The sequence below is a fragment of the Brachyhypopomus gauderio genome, chromosome 6, assembly GCF_052324685.1.
Source record: "Brachyhypopomus gauderio isolate BG-103 chromosome 6, BGAUD_0.2, whole genome shotgun sequence".
Classification (NCBI taxonomy): Eukaryota; Metazoa; Chordata; class Actinopteri; order Gymnotiformes; family Hypopomidae; genus Brachyhypopomus; species Brachyhypopomus gauderio.
The window spans coordinates 22063903-22081774 of record NC_135216.1 but is presented as its reverse complement, the minus strand read 5'-3'; the positions used below and the strand labels follow the sequence as shown (position 1 = coordinate 22081774).

At 41.9% G+C, this 17872-nt stretch overlaps 2 protein-coding genes and 1 long non-coding RNA gene across 3 annotated transcripts; 1 reads left to right on the top strand and 2 right to left on the bottom strand.

The window, feature by feature from the left end:
- The first annotated feature begins 200 nt into the window (after positions 1 to 200).
- Positions 201 to 1757, top strand: nr0b2b (nuclear receptor subfamily 0, group B, member 2b). The gene is made up of 2 exons (XM_077007827.1): positions 201 to 1283; positions 1444 to 1757. Exons 1-2 carry the CDS (start codon positions 725 to 727, stop codon positions 1680 to 1682), a joined length of 798 nt encoding a protein of 265 aa, XP_076863942.1. The 5' UTR covers positions 201 to 724; the 3' UTR covers positions 1683 to 1757.
- A 3670-nt stretch (positions 1758 to 5427) lies between these two features.
- Positions 5428 to 9552, bottom strand: kdf1b (keratinocyte differentiation factor 1b). The gene is made up of 5 exons (XM_077009692.1): positions 9342 to 9552; positions 9124 to 9195; positions 7457 to 8376; positions 7010 to 7078; positions 5428 to 6323 (listed from the first exon to the last, which is right to left on the bottom strand). The coding sequence occupies exons 3-5, from the start codon at positions 8355 to 8357 to the stop codon at positions 6220 to 6222; spliced, it is 1074 nt and encodes a 357-aa protein (XP_076865807.1). The 5' UTR covers positions 8358 to 8376; positions 9124 to 9195; positions 9342 to 9552; the 3' UTR covers positions 5428 to 6219.
- Positions 9553 to 10675: 1123 nt separating this feature from the next.
- Positions 10676 to 12968, bottom strand: LOC143517312 (uncharacterized). Its single transcript, XR_013131918.1, has 3 exons — positions 12840 to 12968; positions 12711 to 12766; positions 10676 to 12582 (listed from the first exon to the last, which is right to left on the bottom strand). It is a non-coding gene; the product is annotated as an uncharacterized LOC143517312 (long non-coding RNA).
- Positions 12969 to 17872: the final 4904 nt, after the last annotated feature.

Sequence of the window (17872 nt, the reverse complement as noted above, 5' to 3'; positions counted from 1 at the left end):
TCAGAATTTATGGTCCAAATTTATGGTCAATGCTATGCTATTGCTACAATTAGCTTGTCAAATGTTACCGTCTTAAAGAAAAGTAGCATACCCATTTTTACACATCTGAAAATGAAAACTTCATAATTTTAACTTCAACCCCCCCCCCCCAAAAAAACCCCCAAAAACACAAATGCTTGAAAATGATAAATAAGGTATTTGTGTGCAATGTGATCCCTCATAATGACATTAGCCTGATTAGCTGTTATGATTAGATAACAATGCTCTCAGTCTTATGCAGTTAGTCTTATCCACTGCTGTGGACACTGTTGGCCCTAAGCCCAAGTCTATAACCTATGTAATGGTTCTCTCAGTCCTTGGTGGCCTGGTACAGACAGAGTGAATGGCTTGTAAACATGATAAATGTCATTTACCCCTCTCTCCGCACTCTTGCCCGTGCTTCCCCAGTCCCGCCACTACTGAAGCTTACCCGAATAAGCCTTATCGCCTCCACGTGGCGGAGACACAACCCACTGCACGCGGTCCAGGGTCATATTGTTTTGCTCACAAGTCACAGCTCAGGGCGGTGATAGAGGTCAAGGTTGACAATTCGTCAGAGTTTGAGGCTCACACTATAAATGAGACCATTCCCAGTCTCCTGAAGTGGTGCATGGAGAAGCATTTACACTAGGATTTGCCAGAAGGAATCCAGTTTTCCCCTTTTAAGTCTTTTTTTTTGTCAAAAATGTATTCATCGGAGGAAAACAAAAGAGACTGTTACTGTACTGAATTTAGGGACCGGCATCCCCATGCCATCCTCTTTAGCATTCTCAACCGTAAAGACAGCTGTCATCTGGGAGACGACAACCGGAATTATTGTGGGATGCACAATTGCCACTGCGAGCAACGGAAACTTGTTTGCTTGAGGAACTCGGAGAGAACGTGCCAGGCTGCGTCTGAAGTGCTGGTGAAAACCATTCATTTTATGAAGAGCCTTCCCTCCTTCCATCACCTACCACGTGTAGATCAAGTCTCGCTTCTTCGGGGGTGCTGGGCACCACTTTTCGTCCTGGGCCTGGCACAAGAGCGCATGGTTTTCGAGGTAACAGACATACCCACAGCCAGTATCCTCCGAAACATTCTGCTGAACAACCAAAAGAGAGCCAAAGAGCAGGAACCAGGTGATTCTCCACCGACCTTAGAAGCTGCACATAACCTCAGTTTCTGCTTAAACAAACTCTGGAGCCTCGATCTCACTCCTAAGGAGTATGCATATCTCAAGGGTGCAATATTATTCAATCCAGGTAACATTTTATTGACTAACCTATTGAATTCTTGTTTTATCTATGTGGACAAATGTTAATTAACAAAGATGAAAACCCCTATTTTATCTAGAAGACCAGCATAAAGTAGGTTTGGTGTAATGGAACTACATAAGGAGCCTACATGTGTGCTGTTTTCCAGATGCCCCTGGTCTAATGAGCAGCAGGCAGATTGAGGGGCTTCAACTGGAGTCTCACCGAGTTCTCCATGAAGTCATCCAGACACTTCACCCAAATGACCATGGCCGATTCACATGCATCCGGCTTGCTGCATCTTCTCTGCAGACAGTGGCCCAAAGCTTTGTAACAGAACTGTTTTTTAGACCTGTCATTGGCCAAACAGACCTTCTAGACCTACTGACTGAAATTCTCTTCAGCTAACAGGAATTTCTAACCTGTTGTTTGAAGAAGCTGATTTTATTTTGTATATACATCAGTTACTGTACTTAGGTTTTTGTTTCAGCAATTTTTACAGACGTTGAATAATCTTTGACAGAAGTAGTCTACTCTGCTATTTTGCTTCAGTATTGGTTACTTGTTAATTTTATTAGACATGCACATTTAAGGAAAAAAACAAACTTTGCAATAACCTTTTAGGATATAGATGTGAATACTCATTACTGTCTGTGAGACAACAATTTAACTGTTGATTTAAGCTGCTATCAATTAATGTCACTCATGCATAGGTAAAATTATTAGCATTACTAAACGCTCTTATAATGAGGTTAATTATATTGAGGTGGCATCTGCTTGATTTTAATTTTTTTAGGTAAGTAATAAAATGTTTTAAATATTGATAAGCAACAATGTCTTTCTCAACACGCTCTACTCGAGTCAAGGCGCTTAACCTACGTCGCTGTGATTTGTCTCCCTCTTGCGGTTATTTTTTATCATAACTGAAGAATTGAATTCTGAATATCGCCCTGACTAACCCAAAGATATAAATTATCATGCAGGGTTGCCAACTCTCACGCATTGAGCGTGAGACACACGCATTTGACCGTCTTCACACGCTCTCACGCCACACTTCCGATTTCTCACGCCGAAAAAAAATTCTAGTTTATTTACCTCTGATCCATATCTATGATTCAATGAGTTACTAGTTCGCTCTGGCGCCAACTTAATTTGTGTCCATTTTACTCCGCCACAATCCCCCCTCCCCCGTCAACAATTTACACTCGCCACATCCTCCAGGTTCAAATCTCACTCCAAGCGAACTTGATAAGTTGGCAACCCTGTATTATGTCAAATGTGAAATACGAGTGGCATTAAATACTGAAGATCAACTAATCTAAAAAGTAAAGAACTGGTGCATCAAAAGCATTCTTAGTTTGACAAAGCTTGTAAATACTGTAAATGGATAGAAAGTTCAAGAAAAATGCTCTAGGAAACCCGCTCTGCCATGCAGCGCAATGATATTAGGTATCAGCAGGGGCGGACTGGGGAGAAAAAGTGGCCCGGGAGTTCCTGACAGTTCCTGATATATATATATATATATATATATATATATATATATATATATATATATATATAGTGTGTGTGTGTGTATATACTATATATATATATATATATATATATATATATATATATATATATATATATATATATATATATATATATATATATATATATGTGTGTGTGTGTGTGTGTGTGTATACACATGAATCTATACATGGCAAGTAGTGTATATGACGGCGTTTATTGTCATATGGACAATATTAATTCCAGCAATAATATGATTACAAAGACTTTTAAATAGTCCACCATAAGACCACCAAACAAGTTGTTTTACGCAAAGTGCATCCTAAAGAACAACCTACAACTCTAACGTGGGTATTTCTTCCTCTTACCTATTTGTGGTGGTTAGTTTTAATCTAAGAATTTCAATAGCTTAAAAAAAACAGTGCACAGTGCTCTGGAACCTTTAAGAGCGCCAATTGCGTCCGTGTTAACCGTGTTAACGTAATTTGTACATGGTGATTTAGACGTTGCAGAGGCGACAGCAGTACATTTAAAATAACATGTTATCTACAATTTAAACTGCTGTATGTTTTCGTAGTCCGGCCCGGATTTTCTGGGACAAGTTGGTTTTTTTCTGATCTCCGCTGCATAGGCTACTGTCAGCCCGCATCAGCTGGCCCAGTCCGCGGCCGCGGTCCAACTCGTTCATGTGTTTACAGGCTCAGTCCGCGGCCGCGCTGAGCAGGTTTGCCTGACTGGAGCGGGGGAGGTAATAACACCGTTAACAGCAGCGTGACTACGGGCCGGGGCCGCAGTGCGCGGCAGTGGCTCCTCCACGGGCTGGGTTAAACCACCGGCGGCCCACCGGCCCACTAACCCATCGGCCCACCGGGGAAATCCCCGGTAGCAATGTATGCCAGTCCGCCCCTGGGTATCAGCCCAAAGCAACCTGACAACCCCTTATACACACACACACACACACGCACGCACGCACGCACGCACGCAAGTCTTTACCAAGTATCCAAAAGGTTACCTCTTAAATGCTTACATTTCCCATCAGCAGACCTGGTCAAACCAGTTGTGCTTTATTTACATTTTCACTCAGACACACTCTTCAGTTAACAGTAAATATGATGTAGTTTCTCTAATTACTTTTGCTGTTTTATTTAATCTCCCTTTCTGCAAATAAAAGTAAGAACTGAAGTGTTTTGTCCCAAAAGTATGAAATACATGTGAGAACTTTTTCTAATGTCCCCTTACATTTAGAAACATAACATGAGTGTGGCCCCTGTAAGGATCGTGCTCACTGAATACAGTGCTGGAGGCAAAATACTTTCCACCTCAGTATCAACTCCCCACCAGCAGGTATAAGAAGGTTCAGTAGTTTCAACAGTAACGGAACAAACACATGTATTCACTGCACAATGCCTCCGGGAACATCCTGGATGTGCTAACACCAACGTAGATCTCTATTTAAAACAAGGAAACGCACTGTATAAACATGGGTGTATAAGAGTGAGTGGACTTGGTAATGTCGAGTATGACAGCGTGATGTAGGCTGGGCTTCTCACGTCTTGAGGACCAGACCGGAGGAGCTGTCTGTATCATGCCTTAGTGACATGGCTTTGGTCCAGAGAATCGAGCAAATTCAAAATGAAGGCTGAACTCTGAGAAATCTGGGAAATCACAAACACCTACTGAATGTGTTCAATGTGTAATTAAGATTATAGGTGCACTTAAAATTGTTTAAAGCAGCTCTGTAGGATATATTGTGCTATAAATGTTCTGGACCTGTGATTCCACAACAGGAAAAGAAAAACACCAGCAACAGGAGACCTGCACCCTCTCCTAGTGTTGTGCATGCGGTCAGCATGCTTCTGTGCAGCCCTTTTGTAACCATGAGAGCTGGAGGTAACGCACTCCATGACGGGTGAGACTGAGCTATAGATGAGACAGTAGTCCAGGACGGGCGAGACCGAGCAGTAGATGAGACAGCAGTCCAGGACAGGTGAGACTGAGCTATAGATGAGACAGCAGTCCAGGACGGGTGAGACTGAGCAGTAGGCGAGACATCACTCCAGGACGGCTGAGAACGAGCCTGTAGGTAGGGCAGTGTAATATCATACACAGCCAGTTTGTGACAATGGTTCAGGTTTAACCTCAATTCTCACGTGACACTATAACGAGGCCTTACTTGCATTCCACAGACTCTGCACGCAAAAATGCTGCAGACCATGTTTTGCAGATACGGAGGTATAAATAGCTACATAAACCCTACATAAACCTTACACGAGCATACATATCACACAATCAACATGCTGGATGTTTATATAATAACGTAGATACGAGAGTAGGAGCTCACACCATTTGCTCCTCTGGGTGTTTTTGTTCTTTCTTTTACTAAAGATGCGTTCCCTAACCACAGAAGCTGGTAATATGGCTTCCACTGTGGAAACTGTAAGAGCAGGTTTACCGGTTACTGCTCCTTCATACTGAGCTCATGCAAAACATCCCCAATATATTTGAATGTTGGTTTTACAGTACTGATTTTCCTGTTCGTGTCCTCATCTCAGACTATTTACAAACGGCTTCCTATGTAACACTGAAAATTTAAACATGTCCGATCTTCAGAATAATTTCCACATAATTTTTCACATCAAACAAATCACATTCATACAAAGTTTATTTAGAGCAAAGGGACCTAAAATATTATTGCTCACTCTTGAACATTTTCCATCTGAGAGGAAGCCCTGTCCCCACCAGCAGCATCATTTACACTAGGACTATGCAGGCACACGGCAACACATCTACTGATAGCACACAAAAGGTCTTCCTGGACATCCTTCAGTGTGACAATATTACATTTGAAATATACATTATAATTCAAAATTACACAAAATCAACTTCCTAAGGCCATCTACATGCTGGACATTAGCATGAAGAGGAGCTGACGTACATCACGTTGAGGTGCTTCTGTCCTTCACATCAACAGGTTTTATAGAACTACGAGGAGAAAGAGCTGAGAATTCATCCTTCAGTGAACAGTTCAAAGTGCAACAGTGGTTCTTCCAACTAATACAATAAAAAGGATCTAAACTCGTGTCCAACTGGTGTCAGCTGTGCAGTCGAACGTTTGAGTGTTATTACCACTTCCTTAAAGGTTTCACCAATCTTACTAGGTTCGGTTATCCCGGACAGACAGTGATGAAACGAACTCCAAGCAGAAACATCAGCGGACACCAAAGCCACAAATCAAGCAACTGTTCTACATGCAAACAAACGTCTAATACCCAGCTGGGTTACACAACCTGACAGCAACCCATCTGTATGGGTCATGCACACATTCTTCCTTCATTAGTTACTTCATTAGATTCCAGGTTGTCAGGAAGTCAGGGGTCTTTGGAATTCATTAGATTCCAGGTTGTCAGGGCTCTTCGGAACAGTCCAACGCACCAGCTCAGGCCCGCCCACTGTACGGGAGCAGGGGAGTGTCCGAGGTGACCGGTGTGATGGTGCCCTGGTAGCTCGGAGAGCGTGGCACAGGAGAGCTCGGAGAGTACGCTGGGGTGGGGGGTGGGGGTAGATCCCGGGGGGGAGAGAGGGAGGGAGAGAACAAGTGAGCAGAAAGGAAAAGATAATAAACAAAATGTGACTTCATGGACTGTGTGAATCATAAACATTTTCATCTGGCTTATAGCTGGCATAAGCCAGATGAATTAGCATAAATTTACAGCAAAAAATATATGTTTATTACAGTTACGTGAAAAAGGCAACTAAATATGCCTTTGAGTATATGCCTTTGAGTATATAGGCACTTTCTAGTGAGTACGGGAAAGACATTTAAATTGAGAATCGTGCGATTGGACAGCCCCCAAACAAGAGTGCCTTGTAGGACACAAAGGCGCGTTATTGAACACCTTCCATGATCTGCAGATGGGAGGGGAGCTGGTCTTGCTCCTCTCTCTCTCAGCCCAGGCAGCGACTGGCTCAGTGAGACGAGCAGTCAACAGCCTTTATTATGAACCACTGGGGGCTGCTCCTTCAAACTGGCGCATTACTGGTGTATTAAAATGAGGTCGGGATGATTGCAGCACTGGGTACTGGGTCTCCTCTAAGCAGAACGATGGGACCCATAGACACAATGTCTGCTTAAGCAGCAACAATCACATATTCAGTTGCTAACTGGATTGATTAATCAAAAGCACCAGATCTGGGTTAGATGTCTCGAACTACCAGGTCCAGCTTACATTGGTTGCTGTTGTTTCTCAGCTTTCTGGCTTCTATGTCATCTGATCTCTCCTCTGAGATTTTCAGGCCTGAAAAAAAGGAAGAAAAAAAAAAGCAAAACACGACGATGTTCTGTTATAGTATAGTACTGATTAAGTAGTGATTATTGTTAACCCCACTGCATAAGCATACTGAATGCATTCACAAAAATAAACAAAAACCTAATGATCTTTATTATTACCAACACAAACCTGATGACCTTGAATCCTAACTTGCACTAAACAGCATTTTCCCTTCAAAACAGGTACTTAAAAGGGCATGTCCTTCACCTCTCTGTAGCAGAAGTCAAGTTATCACCATTCAGCTTTACCCTCACAGATGTAACTCCATAAATAAAAGGCCACGAGTGAAGACAGGACACGCTCAGCTTTGGCACGACCCATTTAAGACGGCAAGACGCCACTTACTCCCGTTACTGACGGAGTTCAAGCTGCTCTTCTTGCTGCTCTTCTTGCTGCTTCTCCAGGTGTCGTTGCCGCTGTCTCTCTGGGGCTCCTGCTGTCTGGGCGGCGGCTTCTTCTTGCTCTTGCGCGTGCTGATACGGATGATCTCACGCACCAGCCGGCACTCTGCCTCCTGCTCCCTGATGTTGTGCTCCTGGACGAGGTCGGAGATGAGCTGGCTGATCTCCTGGGAGCGCTTCAGGAACATGGAGTCCGAGGTACACTTTGCGAGCTCGTTAATCTCGAACTCCGAGAACACCTCCAGGAGCTTGCGCGTGATTAACGAGTCCACGTCCTCGTCAGCCCCTTCGTAAATAAAGTGCTCGTCTCGTAGGCTGCTCGGATAGGTTGGGCTGTCCAACTGCATCTTAGAAGGGCTAAACGAGGCCTGCTCCTGGTCCTCCTCTATAACGGATGTGTCCACCTTAATCCCGCGAATATGAAGATCTGGATAGAAGCCGTCTTTACCTGGCCCAGCCTCTGCCTTCACGGCTTCCTGGTCGTCCCCAGAGTTCTCCCCAGCCATCAGACATGGCAAACGCCTGCACACCCGGTACAGTCCACACGTTAGCACAGTACACACAGATGTCCTACAACTGTTCACAGACGCACAGGGAGCACATGCACAGGGACCTGATGCAGGTTCTGCTTTGGCAGGTAAAAACTTGACTGATTCTGGCTCAGTGGCTTTGCCATTAGCTTCCATGTGGCGGATCGTACTGCCTGCTCCAGGGCAGTGGGTCTCAGGCTTGACTGGGTCAACACAGCGCTCTTGGTATGGCCTGTTTTTATGGTGCATGGGCAGAGCTTCAGGACCTCCAACGCCCTCCCACCTACGGGAGCCACTTCTGCCGCTCCCTGACATGATTGAGTAAGGTCACGGTCTGGTAAAAACAAAAAAGGACAGGAAATCAGGTTAGTTTGGATTTCATGTCATGGATTGTTTTGCATGTCATTTCAGGTTTAGATTGCAGCGCAGATCTCTGCCCCACCAAAGGGATCTAAACAAACCAGTTTGGTACCTTTATCACTTTATCAACATTATCAACACATGGCTCCCACAGCAGAAGGTTTTTACATATCAGCTCCACCTCAAAATAGGCTGCTTTGTGTTAATTGCCATAATTTATAACCTAATATCTCAGAAACATTTAGCAAACACAGAAATACAAAACACATGGAAAAACACGACCTAATTTTGAAATAGTAAATGTTGAGTCTGTTTTGTTTATGAAGCAACCTTTAGTCTTAAATTGAACACGAAAGTTTGAACCCAACCGAGTTACTTCAGAATCTTTATTATAGTCATCAGCAGACACATCACATTTGAGCAGAAACTAGCAAATTTAAACGAAGGCCGGTGGTAATGTCATAAATTAAGCGTGTTTTCCAAACTCGCAACGTTCAAGATATATACGCCTATATGTTTACAGCCGGTGATGTTGACTACACGTCAACCTCCTTCACCGAAAGACCAAGAAAATGGCAGAGATTACATAAATGTCCACTGTCCTGCAGTCTGGGAGTTTGAGAAAACCTGATCACGGTTATTAAAACTGGTAACCGCAATATTTATTTATTAGGAACAATATAAATAACACCTTTCACTTCAATAACAGACGTTTACTTACGGCATATGGAGGAAACGTCGCAGTCAATTGTGTTCGTGAAAGATTTCCGGAAGTCCAATGTTTCCCCCCCTCCTGGATTTTGAAGGTTATTTCAAAAATAGTGTGCGTGCAGTCATAGTACTTTATTGATACACTTCAAACGACACTGATGTTTAAGAATAATATTCTACAATCGTCTTCTCCTTTATACTTCTCTACCGATCGTTAATTTAACTTACCTGTAGCAACAGGTAGATTCCCAACTCAACGCTTCCACTACTGGTGACGTAACGTGACGCATTAATAACGTTAAAGTATTTTAAACCTGTGACAAAACGCCAAACTTAAATCCCACAACCTTTTTATGCTGCGTGAAACGTTTACAAGACAAGCAAATAGACCTTTGAACCGAGAGAGAGAGAGAGAGAGAGAGAGAGAGAGAGAGAGCGCTAAAGCGAGTTTGAGCGAGAGACCAGCAGATGGCACTAACGCGCCTCCGTTACAATACCAAAAGGTTTTTTTTTTTGTTGTTGTGTCAAATCAAGTCTCAAGTGCTAGATGTACATTTGGGCAAGTTTAAATGATCATAACCAGATCAACTTTGTACCTAGGAACAGACTGCATATAAAGTTAAATGTTAACATGTAATAAATAAAAGCATACAAGTTAACCTTGGCCAGTTCCAATATACATGAGGCCCACAGTATTAATCTAAAGAGTTAAACCTCATAGCACAGCACCCAATTCTATTGGACCGGGAGCATCCAGACTGCTTAAACTGATCAAACCACATCCATCAGATGCAGAAGGATTTACCACAAACTACCCAAATTGCTCCAGAACTGGATACAAAGAGACTAGGTGGTGTAAAATAACTTCTAGAAGGTTTTTTTGTCTAAAGATAGCTTTATATTCACTTTTATTATCTGAAGAGGAAACAAGAGCTTCCCTCTGGAATGTGCTTAAGGTAGTGGTGCCTGGCCAGATTTTTCTAGAACTTTGAATTGAGAAGATCCATGAGGATTAGAAGGTCTTGGTTCAGTCCTAGTACCATAAACAGGACGTTGTTTACCACCACCGGAAGGATCACTTGGGTCCCCTTGAGAATGTTCTTGTTTTATAATGATCCCCCCAGAACTGACAATGGAAGGTTTAGCAATGTTGGTTCTGGACTGACTTGAATGTGACTTCATAGTCTCAGAGCTGTATTGGAGCCCATGGGCAAGTTTACATTTACTGCATTTAGCAGACACTCTTATCCAGAGCGACTTACAAAGTGCTTTGCTTCTGATCACAGAATACATCCTAGGAAATAGTACAGAAAGGCCACAATTCAAGACACCATTGAGTCAGACTACTACTAAACTACAGGAGTCAGTATCATTACCTAGTGTTTTGCAAGTTTAAATGATCATAATCAGAAACTTTTAACTTTAGATGCAGCCTGTTCCTAGGTACAAGGTTACCATGTAATAAATAAAAATATACATAAGGCCCTCAGTATTAATCTAAAAGAGTTAAACCTCATATTATTAAGGCTAAAATGGTTAGCAATAAACAAAGGGATCAAACATTAAAGCATCAAAACTTTATTTGCCTTGTCCTGTAGCAGTTCACATCAAAGATTAAATGTACACTTGACCTACACCAAGTACTTTCAGCAGTCAGTGTTGGACTCCATACCACAGACATGTCATGGCTCCCTGGAGAAAGGACAGTCCAATTGGCAGGTGAACTCACTACAGTCCGAAGTGCTTCCTGTACAGAACTCCTCCCATAAGCATTCCATTTCAGGTGCCCTTAGTTGTATGTTCTTCGTTGCTCCACCACCAAGGAAAGAAAATGTTGTCTATGGAAAACTGCTTCAGAGGCAACAGGTTCAAGAATGCCTTCTTGTAGTGATTTTTTTTTTTTACTCAAAAGCACCCTCAACACTCTAAGCACTCCTCTCTGGGGTGTTCCATGGTACATTTTCAAGTCAAAGTTGTATGTAGCATCTTCAATTAACCCTCTACTCTGAACTGGATTTTGACAGACATCAAGTTGAAGCCATTATGACTTAAAACAATTTTCTCCGTTCCAAGGTCAAAGGTACAGCGCTGCCTGGAGCCGGTACACTTCCACGCCCTTCACATCTCGTCTGTGTACTGGACTGGGGTGAGCCTACACCTGGAAGGTATACATTATTACTGCTTGGTAGAGCAGGCATACTTAATCTCTGGTCTGGGGCATGGGCATTCACACTAGATGAAGAAACGGTTACTCTTCGGAAAGAGTCTTGGCTCTGGAGGATTTGTTTCCCAGTTCCAAATTTGGTCACATGTGAGCTCAGCATAGAGGGGTTAGGATTCTCTACTGCAAGTGGTCGTGTTGCATCAGGGACAATATCTGAACTACCCGCTAACATTTTCCGACTTAAAATTTCCGGCATCAGAGTTTTTAAAGTGGAATCAGTGGAGCCTTGATTTTGGTGTAAATCTTGGTTGCTGCTGCCGCCATGTATAGGACATCTTCGGATGGAACCTTGGCCATAATTAGATGGAATATGAAGAACACATTTAGAATTTGAAGTGCCATCGTGAATGCCAGATACTTTTCTTCCCGTCGGCAGGGACACATGTTGAGCTGGGCTTCCAAAACGTGTTTGTTCAGCTTGTCTTGCGTTTTGGACAGGTTGTCCCGACTTAAAGCCATATGTAATTTCAGAGGAAGCACCCAATTCTTTTGGACTGGGAGCATCCAGACTGCTTAACGTAATCAAACCACGTCCATCAGATGCAGAAGGATTTACCACATCAACTAGGCGAATTGCTCCAGAACTGGCTACAAAGTGATTGGGTGGTGTAAAATAACTTCTAGAAGGTTTTTTTTGTCTAAAGTTACGTTTATATTCACTTTTCTGATCTGAAGAGGAAACAAGAGTTTCCCTCTGGAATGTGCTTAAGGTAGTGGTGCCTGGCCAGATTTTTCTAGAACTTTGACTGAATTGAGAAGATCCATGAGGATTAGAAGGTCTTGGTTCAGTCCTTGTACCATAAACAGGATGTTTACCACCACCAGAAGGATCGCTTGGTTCCCCTTGAGAATGTTCTTGTTTTATAATGATCCCCCCAGAACTGACAATGGAAGGTTTAGCAATGTTGGTTCTGGACTGACTTGAATGTGACTTCATAGTCTCAGAGCTGTATTGGAGCCCATGTGCAGAGAATTCAGAACCTGCTGTCCTAAATAACGTGGAGCTGGTGCTGGCTGGCCAGACACCTTTGGAACGACTTGATGTTTGGTAGGAGAAAGTGTGTCCACTAGGCAAGAGCTGAGAAAGGCCAGGTGCTACCAAGCTGCTGTGGGGGCCTTGACTTTGGCTTGAACTGGAAGGATGAGTCTGCAGATTTTGAAAGAAATCTTGATGCAAGACATCCCGTGGTCTTACACTACTGCCCATATTGGACTTAACATTTTGATACTTTCTTGCAGTTCCATCTGAAGAAAGACAAAACAATACAAGCTTAGCCAGGCACTATATGAATGTCATTCACAGGCACCAAAAAAATAGCAAATTCTCATTTGTTTAGATATTCATTTGTTTAGAGTTCAGCATGTTGTCTTACCCTCAATATTTCCATAACATCTCAGATGAGGTAAAAACACCAAACCAAGTAACATCCTGTTAAAAAGTAACAGGTGGAGTTAAACCAAATCAGAACACCAGCAGCAGACCTCTTTAATATGAGACTTACCCAAAAAGGATCCCAGAATACATCTTGGCACTCACAGACCAAAAAAAAAAAAACCCTCTATCCACAAATCGTCATACCCTTGCCAGAAATCTTATTTGTACCACACGACCCTTACCCAAACTTTTAAAACAACTCGGAAATTTAAGTTAGTGAGTTGTACGTCCGGTAGATGCAGCTGATAATCATTATCATTAACGATCTGTAATTAGGTGGCCGGTATCACGTGACACGTGACTCTGAACCAGTAACTCCAATTTCCAATCAAATCTCAAAAACAAAGCTGTCAGGACTGTCGTTTATGTCGGCAGGTGTCAGGATACTTGAGCAAACTTCCATTTAGGAAATCTTCCAATACAGATGTGACGAGAAATATGTAAATAAATAAGAAGCGGTTCCAAAAACTTACTAGGAAATTCCAATGTAAATATATTTTTTTCCATGATTATGTAGTTTTTTGAGATATTGCTTCATTTTATTAAGTGCGTTCATTTTTTTGTTGTGCTTACCGCAACACGAAAACCGATCGCTGTCTGGCTCGGTACGCTGCATGACGATGTTTTGTCCAACTTGCTTCATTACCACGAGATGTGACGTCGTAATCGAGCTCGAGGGCGGCTGCAGATTTCAGAGTGAGTAGACGTTGTTGCACAAATCGGTCCACATGTACATGGTTTGATGAGTTTGTTGTAGAGTAACTCACAGCCCTGACCTCAAACCCCTGAACACATCTGGAATGATTGGAACATCGAATACAATCCAGGCCTTCTCATTAAAGCCCAAGGTCTGACCTTTGGACCGAATGGGTCCAAATTCCAACAGGTGCGCTATATTAATGCTTATGTTTTTATTTATTTATTTATTTTTTTCACAGATGTGTCCATATACATTTGGTCATAGAGTGCAACTCCCCAACAACACATGTCAGAAATCCTGGAGTAAAGTGAATAGACTTAAACACTGTCTTTGTAAATATTCTGACTAGACCATTCTGTTATATCTTTTAGGCCTTTCCTCCCAGTGTGATTAATGAACCTCCTCATACCTCCTAATAAAAGTGAGAGCAAAATCTTTGCTCCGCTGCACAACCTTGACCCAACCCTCATTATCTCATCTTTAATGAAACCATTTGAAAGACCATAAAGTGAATAAGATTGGGCCTTTCCCTAATATTTAGTCATCCTGTCACCTTGGAACCAAGTTATTTTCTGTTAATCAGCATTCCACCACCAAATCAGATTGTCCTTCCAAGATATTTCACAACAATGTTTCACAATCAGTGGCTGTAATGTTGGCCCATCTTTAATGTACTTTTTTGTCTACACACAAATACAACATTCAGATTACATACCTACCAAACCAACACACCACTGCTTCCATCACACACGACTCTCACAGTATTCCATCCCGGCTAGAGCACTCTTGATCGATAGGGATCATTAGTGTCTTCCTCACACACTCCAGAATGAGAGGAACCCGTCCATCTCCCCATGCCAGTGACGCCAGATGTAGAGAAGATCTGTCACTATGCCCTACTTTCCTTGGCAAGTCATTTCCCTCATTCTACGGCTCCTCTTCCATTCCACTAGCTCGTGGAGAAGCCAGGGTTTTGAAACAAGGTCCACCACATGAGATTGTACCAACAGGGACACTACTATTCTAGGGGCTTAGCATGGGTATTGTGAAATTAACATGCAGTTAAAATGACTTTTTCTGCAGACATTATACTTTAGGGAACATAGCATTGAGTTAGTGGCTATTATGCACCACTACTTTTAGAAGGTTGGATTTGTGTGTGTGTGTGTGTGTGTGTGTGTGTGAGAGAGAGAGAGAGGGAGAGAGAGATTGCAAAAAGGAGTGAAACGTGAGATTTCCTTTGCCAGCATCAGCAAAAGCTATTCCACAGACAGGAGCCATTTAATCAGGAGTCTCAGTGTGAGAATACAGAAAAGAAAAGGGCATTTCATAAATCAAAGTGAAAGCATATTTCATTAATCAGAGAAAATGACTCGTGCTTAGGAAAGCTCTCCTCATCAGTGATGTAAAAATCTGTAGCTGTTGTATAAATCTAACAATTCATCAGAATTTTTGAAAGAAATAGTGAAAGTGGGGAAAGTTAAATCTATTACCTTATGAACCCCACATCATGCGGAATGTGTGTAGGAAACATGCAAAGAGCAGTTTATGAACGATTATGAACGATTCTACATGTTATACGCTCTATAGTCGGCTACATTGTCAGGAAAATAAATTTCTTTGTGGAAATCAAAAACAAAGTCAAATCCGATTTCTTAAACCTACCAATAAGAAATAAAGACCATCAGTACAGCAGTCCAAGTCCTACAACTGCACTGAACGTTGGCCAAACCTGAAAGTCACCAGTAGCAAGTTTTACAAATAAGGACTCGCATGATTTAAAATCTGATTCTTGGAATGATTTACTAGTTAACCATACATTCAATGTTTCACAGTAACAATGAAATGACAATGTGGCTATTCTTCTTTTTAATTGTAAAACATACAAAATAAGTTAAAAACAAGGCAGTGGGGGACCCAGAAAGGTGTCCAGCAGCTCAGAACGCATTTGGAGCAAGGCATGCACATATACACATGGCACATTGAACTCATAGCAAGCACCGGTCATGACTCCCAGAACTTATAGCAACCAACACATCTGCTGGGTCAGGTGTCGGCTGTGCCCGATTGACCAGGGCAGTAGAACTTCATGCCCTGTGTGACCAAGGTTCACATACTGGACTGGATAAGCTATAGATGACACCAAACCCCTTATTGGATAATGTACACAGAATGAAAAAAGACCTTTCAACTTCATTAGCTTTTAAAATAATAAAATAATTGAACAGTGCCAACCCCTTTTTAGTAGGTTAATGGAAATGTGCTGGGTTTTTTTTAACAGCTATACAGTTAGTGTAACAAAAACAACTTTAGCTGTGGGCTCTTATTAGACATTTGGTTGTGGGTTGCCAAGGGACACATTTTATTCACTGTCGTTTTTTTTAGACAGTGTACAAACTACTGTAGCAGCCAACACAACTGACAGCTCATTAACAGCTCATCAGAACCAGAGCCAAACCATGTGTCTGTACTACAGTAGAGGACTATATTCAGTGATGTGACACTTCTAAGAGCTTATTTTAACAAAACTAAAAAAAAAAAACAAATAGCAGAAAAACACTGAATACTAAATCAGCTAAATTGTATTTCTTGAAGAGATCATTGTTGTTTGTTGTAAATAGTCTACCCAGTGCATGCATAATTGCCTATTAAAAAAGTTACAATATATTTTTATATAGAAAACTCTTTTCATTTGAAGTAGATATCCACCTTTTTCTGACATGTTTATTCAGTTAATGGTTTAAGCTTTCACTATCAAGAACAAAATTCATCTTTAGTTTATTTCCACACCAGATCAACAGTAATTGCTTGCTCCCTAGTCATTGTATTACTGGCAAGTTGTTATTTATTTTTTATCCCATAGCATTAAGAGTGATCTGCATCATCACACACAGCTTCCCCTTGGCCATCGCCCACAATTTTTAGAAAGCACACCGTGTCACACAGATTTTTCACTTTTCACTCTTTACTGTATTTTAATTAGGCTACAGTTTGCTCAGGAGTTGTTGGTCTGTTGTGTGAATGCTTCTGTTATTCACCATCTTTGTGGTGACCAATGTAACACCAGTGCGAGATGTTGCCGTGGTTCCCCTGCTGGGGCTCTGGCTTTCCAAACCTGCCACGCTTGATTGCTCTGTAGGCCATTTGCATGTGTCACTCACCCTTCTCCTGAAGATTGCTGACTTCCCTTAATCTCATTGGGATGCCCTAAAGACAACCTTTTATTTCATGCTTGCAAATCCTTATATTTGCTATAAAACCTGGTTTCCAATTTGTAAGCTTGTAAGGTCCTTGTGTTTCTCGTTTCTCTGTGCTGTCCAGATTATTAGTTCTCGTAGACATTCTCGTAGAGTTTTAATGTTGGTTATTGGGTCATTTCATAGCTGTTATACACGTCTCCATTTCTAATGATGTTTAGTGAGTTTCACCCAGGCCTTCTTGGCCTGTAACTTGACTACCTGGTGCTTCCAAGAGGAGGATGGGTTGATGGTGTCTCTTTTCTGCCGTCACCCTTGGTTAACTGATTAGGACCTTTCCCATATCATAGTCAAACACCATGTTTTGCTTCCTAATGTGAAACTGAACTGAATTAAAAAAATATATACACAAATAAGCAATAGCTATATAAGCTATATTCAAAGTTTATATTGAAGTTTCACATGGTGTAGATAGCTGATCTGACCGGTAGGGAAGAAAAGGAGAAGAATAGTTGAGCTTTATTGTGAAGCCAGTAAAAATCAAAAGAATGTTGCTGATGGAGCAGAGTTGGTGCCGAGTCTCTGTTCTATCTCCTGACTAAATTAAGAAACAATATGATCATATCAAATATCGTAGTCTTGACATCACATCATATGCTAATTGTGAAAAGAACAATGTTGATATAGAGATATATTTGATATTGTTTAAATAGAGTGAAATAATTCAGATTAGGATGCACCAAAAACAGGTCTAACAGTTCAAGATACATTAGGGTGTGTGTGTGTGTGTGTGTGTGTGTGTGTGTGTACTGCTCTGGCCATATTCCTAGGGATTGCTTATTGGTAATTGTCATTTTAGTCTTGTTGACAAAATGAGGCTTTCACATAAAAAGGAGTAGTAGAAGCAATCCTCCGCCGGGCAGATGGTATGGTAGCTCTGGAAGAATCTGCCCTTTGACCTCAAGAACGTTCTTCTGGTCTGAGCCAATCATGCGACGCCATTCTCAGTGGGGTGCGCAGTTCCCCCTCCTGCTCAAGCATCTGGTCATCTCAAATAATGGAGGTAATAACAATAACCTGAGTCATAATGAGCTTGATACCCGTTCCTCCGCAGGAAACAAGAGGTCACATTACCTGGAGAGAGAGACACCCTGTGCTTGCTCTGCTCATCCATCAAGAATTATTCATAACACATAAGTTTTT

What these genes read in the sequence shown, in the direction of transcription:
- nr0b2b (XM_077007827.1), top strand. Translation starts at nt 725, where the DNA reads ATGTATTCATCGGAGGAAAACAAAAGAGACTGTTACTGTACTGAATTT. An exon ending in TGCAATATTATTCAATCCAG is followed by an intron (nt 1,284 to 1,443) that starts GTAACATTTTAT and finishes GCTGTTTTCCAG; the next exon opens with ATGCCCCTGGTCTAATGAGC.
- kdf1b (XM_077009692.1), bottom strand. Translation starts at nt 8,357, where the DNA reads ATGTCAGGGAGCGGCAGAAGTGGCTCCCGTAGGTGGGAGGGCGTTGGA. An exon ending in GAACTCCGTCAGTAACGGGA is followed by an intron (nt 7,079 to 7,456) that starts GTAAGTGGCGTC and finishes CCTTTTTTTCAG; the next exon opens with GCCTGAAAATCTCAGAGGAG. An exon ending in GAGAAACAACAGCAACCAAT is followed by an intron (nt 6,324 to 7,009) that starts GTAAGCTGGACC and finishes CCCCCACCCCAG; the next exon opens with CGTACTCTCCGAGCTCTCCT.